Source organism: Cyrtonyx montezumae, unplaced genomic scaffold, assembly GCF_038088225.1.
Source record: "Cyrtonyx montezumae isolate F1298 unplaced genomic scaffold, pur_monq_1.0 scaffold_191, whole genome shotgun sequence".
Taxonomy (NCBI): domain Eukaryota; kingdom Metazoa; phylum Chordata; class Aves; order Galliformes; family Odontophoridae; genus Cyrtonyx; species Cyrtonyx montezumae.
The window spans coordinates 31138-39118 of NW_027071927.1; the positions used below are offsets into that span (position 1 = coordinate 31138).

At 63.2% G+C, this 7981-nt stretch overlaps 1 protein-coding gene across 1 annotated transcript; it reads right to left on the minus strand.

Annotated features, from left to right (window-relative positions):
- Nucleotides 1-561: 561 nt before the first annotated feature.
- Nucleotides 562-7597, minus strand: PRMT5 (protein arginine methyltransferase 5). The gene is made up of 6 exons (XM_065735654.1): nt 7420-7597; nt 6326-6435; nt 5705-5798; nt 4265-4381; nt 2533-2597; nt 562-892 (listed from the first exon to the last, which is right to left on the minus strand). Exons 1-6 carry the CDS (start codon nt 7535-7537, stop codon nt 740-742), a joined length of 657 nt encoding a protein of 218 aa, XP_065591726.1. The 5' UTR covers nt 7538-7597; the 3' UTR covers nt 562-739.
- Nucleotides 7598-7981: the final 384 nt, after the last annotated feature.

The window sequence follows — 7981 nt, forward strand, 5'->3', positions numbered from 1 at the left end:
GTAGCTGTGTCATTGTGTGGTTGTGTAGTCGTGTTGTTGTGTCGTTGTGTGGTTGTGTAGTCGTGTGGTTGTGTAGCTGTGTTATTGTGTGGTTGTGTCGTTGTGTGGTTGTGTCGTTGTGTAGCTGTGTCATTGTGTGGTTGTGTCGTTGTGTGGTTGTGTAGTCGTGTTGTTGTGTGGTTGTGTAGTTGTGTAGCTGTGTCATTGTGTGGTCGTGTCGTTGTGTGGTTGTGTAGTCGTGTGGTTGTGTAGCTGTGTCATTGTGTGGTTGTGTCATTGTGTCATTGTGTGGTTGTGTTGTTGTGTAGCTGTGTGGTTGTGTTGTTGTGTAGCTGTGTCATTGTGTGGTTGTGTGGTTGTGTCATTGTGTGGTTGTGTCGTTGTGTGGTTGTGTTGTTGTGTAGCTGTGTCATTGTGTGGTTGTGTCGTTGTGTAGCTGTGTCATTGTGTGGTTGTGTCATTGTGTCATTGTGTGGTTGTGTAGTTGTGTTATCACAGCCCGATGGTGTAGGATCTCCCGGCGGGGTTGTGCAGGGCGGAGCAGTGGGGCTTGTTGTGTGGTTGTGTCGTGTGGTTGTGTTGTTGTGTAGCTGTGTCATTGTGTGGTTGTGTCCTTGTGTGGTTGTGTCGTTGTGTGGTTGTGTTGTTGTGTGGTTGTGTTGTTGTGTGGTTGTGTGGTTGTGTAGCTGTGTCATTGTGTGGTTGTGTCATTGTGTGGTTGTGTCGTTGTGTGGTTGTGTCACAGCCCGATGGTGTAGGATCTCCCGGCGGGGTTGTGCAGGGCGGAGCAGTGGGGCTCGGTGACGGCCCACTCGTACCACACCTTCTGCGGGGCCGCGCGGCGCCAGAAGCACAGCACCACCGTCTGCCCCGCGCGCACCGACACCGGATGCTGCAACACAACCTGCTGGTTAGCGCCTGGTTAGCACCTGGTTAACTGCGGGTTAACTGCGGGTTAACTAACTGTGGGTTACCAGGGATCCAAGATGGCCGCCACCATTGGGAGTTAATAGATCCAAGATGGCTGCCACCATTGGGAGGCAATAGATCCAAGATGGCTGCCACCATTGGGAGGCAATAGATCCAAGATGGCTGCCACCATTGGGAGGCAATAGATCCAAGATGGCGGCCACCATTGGGAGGCAATAGATCTAAGATGGCGGCCACCCATGGGAGTTAATAGATCCAAGATGGCGGCCACCATTGGGAGGCAATAGATCCAAGATGGCTGCCACCATTGGGAGGCAATAGATCCAAGATGGCGGCCACCATTGGGAGGCAATAGATCTAAGATGGCGGCCACCCATGGGAGTTAATAGATCCAAGATGGCGGCCACCATTGGGAGGCAATAGATCCAAGATGGCTGCCACCATTGGGAGGCAATAGATCCAAGATGGCCGCCACCATTGGGAGTTAATAGATCCAAGATGGCCGCCACCATTGGGTGTTAATAGATCCAAGATGGCTGCCACCATTGGGAGGCAATAGATCTAAGATGGCGGCCACCATTGGGAGGCAATAGATCCAAGATGGCCGCCACCATTGGGAGCTAATAGATCCAAGATGGCCGCCACCATTGGGAGGCAAGAGATCCAAGATGGCTGCCACCATTGGGAGGCAATAGATCCAAGATGGCTGCCACCATTGGGAGGCAATAGATCCAAGATGGCCGCCACCATTGGGAGTTAATAGATCCAAGATGGCGGCCACCATTGGGAGTTAATAGATCTAAGATGGCGGCCACCATTGGGAGGCAATAGATCCAAGATGGCCGCCACCATTGGGAGTTAATAGATCCAAGATGGCCGCCACCATTGGGTGTTAATAGATCCAAGATGGCTGCCACCATTGGGAGTTAATAGATCCAAGATGGCCGCCACCATTGGGAGGCAATAGATCCAAGATGGCCGCCACTAGGGATCCAAGATGGTGGCCACCAATGGGAAGGTAGATCCAAGATGGCCGCCACCAGGGATCCAAGATGGCGGCCACCATTGGGAGCCAAGAAATCCAAGATGGCGGCCACCAGGGATCCAAGATGGCAGCCACAAATGGGATCAAATGAATCCAAGATGGCAGCCACCATTGGGAGCCAACAAATCCAAGATGTCGGCCACCAATGGGGGCCAATAGATCCAAGATGGCGGCCAGCAGTGGATCCAAGATGGCTGCCACCAGGGATCCAAGATGGCAGCCACCATTGGGAGCCAACAAATCCAAGATGTCGGCCACCAATGGGGGCCAATAGATCCAAGATGGCGGCCAGCAGTGGATCCAAGATGGCTGCCACCAGGGATCCAAGATGGCAGCCACCATTGGGAGCCAACAAATCCAAGATGTCGGCCACCAATGGGGGCCAATAGATCCAAGATGGCGGCCAGCAGTGGATCCAAGATGGCTGCCACCTGTGGGAGCCAATGGATGAATCCAAGATGGCGGCCGCCATGGGATCCAAGATGGCGTCTGGCACGGGAAGCAGGACGTGCGCCGCCATGACACCCCAAGGGAGGGCCCGACGCCGGCGTGTGTACCTTGAGCGGGAAGAAGATGGGGAACCACGAGAACATCCCGGGGGAGTGCGTCTCCGGGCGGATACCTGCGGGGACACGCCCACCGTTAAGCCACGCCCCTTCTCCCCGCTCTGATTGGACGGCCCGAAACCCGCCCACTTCCCCCTGACCACTTCGTCCCCGCGTGGCTCCGCCCCCTTCGTTCATGCTGATTCCTCGTTGGTTGGATGGGTCGCTCCCAGGCCCTGCTGGCCACGCCCCCGAGCAGAAGCCCCGCCCCTTTCCAATCACACCCACACAGCGGTAGCCCTGCCCCCTGTGCCCTCCCATTGGTTACAACCATTCTGAGACCTATCCAATCCCCTCCGACCACCCCCGAAGCCCCGCCCCCTTCCCCTTAATCCTCCCTCCCATTGGGCGCCCACACTCCAAGCCCCAACCAATCCCCTCTCACCCTCCTTGAAGCCCCGCCCAGAAGCCCCTCCCACCCTCCTTGGAAGCCCCGCCCATAAGCCCCACCCACTCTCCTTGGAAGCCCCGCCCAGAAGCCCCGCCCCCTTCCCCTTGTTCCTCCCTCCCATTGGGCGCCCACACCCCTAGCCCCAACCAATCCCCTCCCACTCTCCTTGGAAGCCCCGCCCAGAAGCCCCTCCCACCCTCCTTGGAAGCCCCGCCCAGAAGCCCCTCCCACTCTCCTTGGAAGCCCCGCCCAGAAGCCCCTCCCATTCTCCTTGGAAGCCCCGCCCAGAAGCCCCGCCCCCTTCCCCTTGTTCCTCCCTCCCATTGGGCGCCCACACTCCAAGCCCCAACCAATCCTCTCCCACTCTCCTTGGAAGCCCCGCCCAGAAGCCCCTCCCACCCCCCTTGGAAGCCCCGCCCAGAAGCCCCTCCCACCCTCCTTGGAAGCCCCGCCCAGAAGCCCCTCCCACCCCCCTTGGAAGCCCCGCCCAGAAGCCCCTCCCACTCTCCATGGAAGCCCCGCCCAGAAGCCCCTCCCACCCTCCTTGGAAGCCCCGCCCAGAAGCCCCTCCCACCCTCCTTGGAAGCCCCGCCCAGAAGCCCCTCCCACCCTCCTTGGAAGCCCCGCCCAGAAGCCCCGCCCCCTTCCCCTTGATCCTCCCTCCCATTGGCGATCACACCCCTAGCCCCAACCAATCCCCTCCCACTCTCCTTGGAAGCCCCGCCCAGAAGCCCCTCCCACCCTCCTTGGAAGCCCCGCCCAGAAGCCCCTCCCACCCTCCTTGGAAGCCCCGCCCAGAAGCCCCTCCCACTCTCCTTGGAAGCCCCGCCCAGAAGCCCCGCCCCCTTCCCCTTGTTCCTCCCTCCCATTGGGCGCCCACACCCCTAGCCCCAACCAATCCCCTCCCACTCTCCTTGGAAGCCCCGCCCAGAAACCCCTCCCACTCTCCTTGGAAGCCCCACCCAGAAGCCCCTCCCACCCTACTTGATAGCCCCGCCCAGAAGCCCCGCCCCCTTCCCCTTGATCCTCCCTCCCATTGGGCGCCCACACTCCAAGCCCCAACCAATCCCCTCCCGCCCACCTTGGCAGCCCCGCCCAGAAGCCCCGCCCCCTTCCCCTTGTTCGTCCCTCCCATTGGGCGCCCACACCCCTAGCCCCAACCAATCCCCTCCCGCCCACCTTGGCAGCCTCACCCAGAAGCCCCGCCCCCTTCCCCCACCCTCCCCGCAAGCCCCGCCCCCGAGCCGCGTCCCCGGCCCGCCATTGGCCGTGGCGCCGGAAGCCCCGCCCTACTGAGGGTGACGTCTCCGTAGAGGGTGGTCTCGAAGTATCCGGCGAAGCCGTGCAGCGCCGTGGTGACGCCCACCGGGAACGACAGCACCCGGGAACGGCTGTTGTCCTCACATGGGTCTGGGGGGGGGGAGGGGTCAATGAGGGTCACGGAGGGGGGGAGGGGGGCATTTGGGGTCACTAAGGGGGCATTTGGGGGTTATATGGGGTCACTGTGGGGACTGGGGGCATTTGGGGGTTATATGGGGTCACTGTGGGGGAACTGGGGGCGTTTGGGGGGGATTTGGGGTCACTATGGGGGGACTGGGGGTTCATTGGGGTCACTAAGGGGGGACTGGGGGTTAATTGGGGTCACTTATGGGGGGACTGGGGGCGTTTGGGGGGGATTTGGGGTCACTAAGGGGGGACTGGGGGTTAATTGGGGTCACTATGGGGGGACTGGGGGTTAATCGGGGTCACTGTGGGGGACTGGGGGCATTTGGGGGGGATTTGGGGTCACTATGGGGGGACTGGGGGTTAATTGGGGTCACTATGGGGGACTGGGGGGCATTTGGGGGTTAATAGGGGTCACTATGGGGGACTGGGGGCATTTGGGGGGGTTTGGGGTCACTATGGGGGGACTGGGGGTTAATCGGGGTCACTATGGGGGGACTGTGGGCATTTGGGGGGGATTTAGGGTCACTATTGGGGGACTGGGGGTTCATTGGGGTCACTATGGGGGGAGGGGGGGTTAATTGGGGTCACTATGGGGGACTGGGGGCATTTGGGGTCACTATGGGGGGACTGGGGATTAATTGGGGTCACTATGGGGGGAGGGGGGGTTAATTGGGGTCACTATGGGGGCACTGGGGGCATTTGGGGGGGGATTTGGGGTCACTAAGGGGGCATTTGGGGGTTAATTGGGGTCACTATGGGGGACTGGGGGCATTTGGGGGTTAATAGGGGTCACTATGGGGGGACTGGGGGTTAATTGGGGTCACTATGGGAAGATGGGGGGCATTTGGGGTCACTATGGGGGGACTGGGGGCATTTGGGGTCACCTAGACGGGGTTTGGGGTCCCTAGGGGTCACCCGGTGTCACATGACCGGGGTTCGGGCTCATATGGGGTCACCTGGTGTCACGTGACATGGGCTCGGGGTCACGTGGGGTCACCCATAGCACCTATTTCCCTCCGCCCCTTTAAGAGCCCCCCCCCCCCCCCCCCCCGGACATTTTAGCCCCGCCCCCCAACGGAAACCCCTCCCCTGCGACCGTAACCCCACCCCCGTGGCCCACAAGCCACGCCCACCATGGACAATAAGCCCCGCCCCCTTGTTCCATAAGCCCCACCCAACAAGGACCTTAAGTCCCACCCATGTGGCCCGGAAAGCCCCTCCCCGTGACCCGGAAGCTCCGCCCAGTGACCCGGAAGCCCCGCCCCGTGACCCGGAAGCCCCGCCCACCGGGCTTTGGGTGCCGGAAGGTGAAGCAGGGCTGCGGCGGCGCCAATTGGTGGAAGTTGTGCAGCCGGACCACGTACGGCGTCTCAAACTGCGCCTGCGGGCACGCAAGGCTGACCCATAGCTGCCCCATAAGTGCCCCACTGCTGCCCCACAAATGCCCCATAAGAGCCCCACAGCTGCCCCATAAGTGCCCCACTGCTGCCCCATAGATGCCCCATAAGAGCCCCACAGCTGTCCCATAAGTGCCCAACGGCTGCCCCACAAGTGCCCCATAGCTGCCCCACAAGTGCCCCATAGCTGCCCCACAAGTGCCCCATAGCTGCCCCATAAGTGCCCCACAGCTGACCCATGGCAGCCCCACAACCACCCTGCCCCCCTCGCTCCAGCCCCCCACCCTGCCCCATAGCTGCCCCACACGGTGCCTTCGCCTTGCCCCACATTGTGCCCCCCGCCCTGCCCCACATTGTGCCCCACACCCCACCCCACCCCCCGCCCCACAGCCCGCCCCAGACCTCGGGGTGCCGGTCGCGCTCTCTGCCCCGCCCCACATTGTGCCCCCCACCCTGCCCCACATTGTGCCCCACACCCCGCCCCACATTGTGCCCCACATCCGCCCCACACCTCGGGGTGGCGGTCGCGCTCTCTGCAGCCGCGCACTTCGTTGTAGAGTTTGGAGGAGGAGAGCGGCGCCAGAAACGAAGTGTACGAGCACGGGATGCTCACCCCCCCCGCTGTGGGGCAGCCCCATAAGTCACGGCCAGCCCAGGCCCACAGCGACCCACAGATCCCAGCCCCATAAGTCATCCCAATCCCAGCCCATAGGGACCCATAGGGACCCACAGAGACCCACAGAGATCCGCAGGGACCCATAGGTCCCGGCCCCACATGTGTCCCCCACCCCTCCTGCCCCACATCTGTGGGTCCCCCTCCCCCACCCCCCCACCTCTAGGTCCCTCATCCCCCCACCTAGGGGTCCCCCAGCCCCACAACCGACTCCCCCTCCCACAGCCCCCCACCTATGGGTCCCCAGCCCCACAGGATTCCTCCCCTTCCCCCTTCACCCCCCCCCCACCCATGGGTCCTTCTCCCCCCTCCCCCCACCTATGGGTCCCCCACCCCAAACCTGGCTCCCCCCCACCCATCCCCCCCTCCCCCCACCTATGGGTCCCCCTCCCTCCCTCCCCCACCCCTGGGTCCCCCCTCCCCCCACCTATGGGTCCCCCCCTCCCCCCACCAATCCCCCCCTCCTCCCCCCCTGGGTCCCCCCTCCCCCCACCCATGGGTCCCCCACCCCAAACCTGGCTCCCCCCCCCCCTTCCCCCCCTCCCCCCCACCTATAGGTCCCCCCTCCCCCCACCAATCCCCCCCCTCCTCCCCCCCTGGGTCCCCCCTCCCCCTACTTATGGGTCCCCCACCCCAAACCGGGTTCCCCCCCCACCCATCCCCCCCCTCCCCCCACCTATGGGTCCCCCACCCTAAACCTGGCTCCCCCCCACCCATCCCCCCCTCCCCCCACCCCTGGGTCCCCCCTCCCCCCACCTATGGGTCCCCCTCCCCTCCCTCCCCCCACCCCTGGGTCCCCCCTCCCCCCACCAATCCCCCCCTCCTCCCCCCTGGGTCCCCCCTCCCCCTACTTATGGGTCCCCCACCCCAAACCGGGCTCCCCCCCACCCCTCCCCCCACCCATGGGTCCCCCCCCCCCCCCGGCCCCCCACCTTTGAGGCAGGGCTGCGCCCCATCGAGGCACTCCGGGGCGAGCTCGTTGTCCCCGAAGGAGCCGAGCAGCTCCGACACCAAAACGTCCGCCGCCTCCGGGGGGCGCCACTCCCGCATGTCCCGGGGGACCACCGTCACCTGCGCCCCCCACTCCTCGTACTGCCAGCTCTCCAGCCTGGGGGGCACCGGGGGGGGGGGTCTATGGGGCTCTATGGGGGGTTATGGGGGCTCTATGGGGTGCTATGGGGGTCTATGGGGGATTATGGGGCTCTATGGGGTGCTATGGGGGGTCTATGGGGGCTCTATGGGGGATTATGGGGCTCTATGGGGTGGTATGGGGGGTCTATGGGGTGTTATGGGGCTCTATGGGGGGTCTATGGGGGGTTATGGGGTGTTATGGGGGGTCTATGGGGCTCTATGGGGTCCACCTGCGCCCCCCAATCCTCGTACTGCCAGCTCTCCAGCCTGGGGGGCACGGGGGGGGGTCTATGGGGTGCTATGGGGGGTTATGGGGGGTCTATGGGGGTCTATGGGGGGTTATGAGGCTCTATGGGGTGCTAT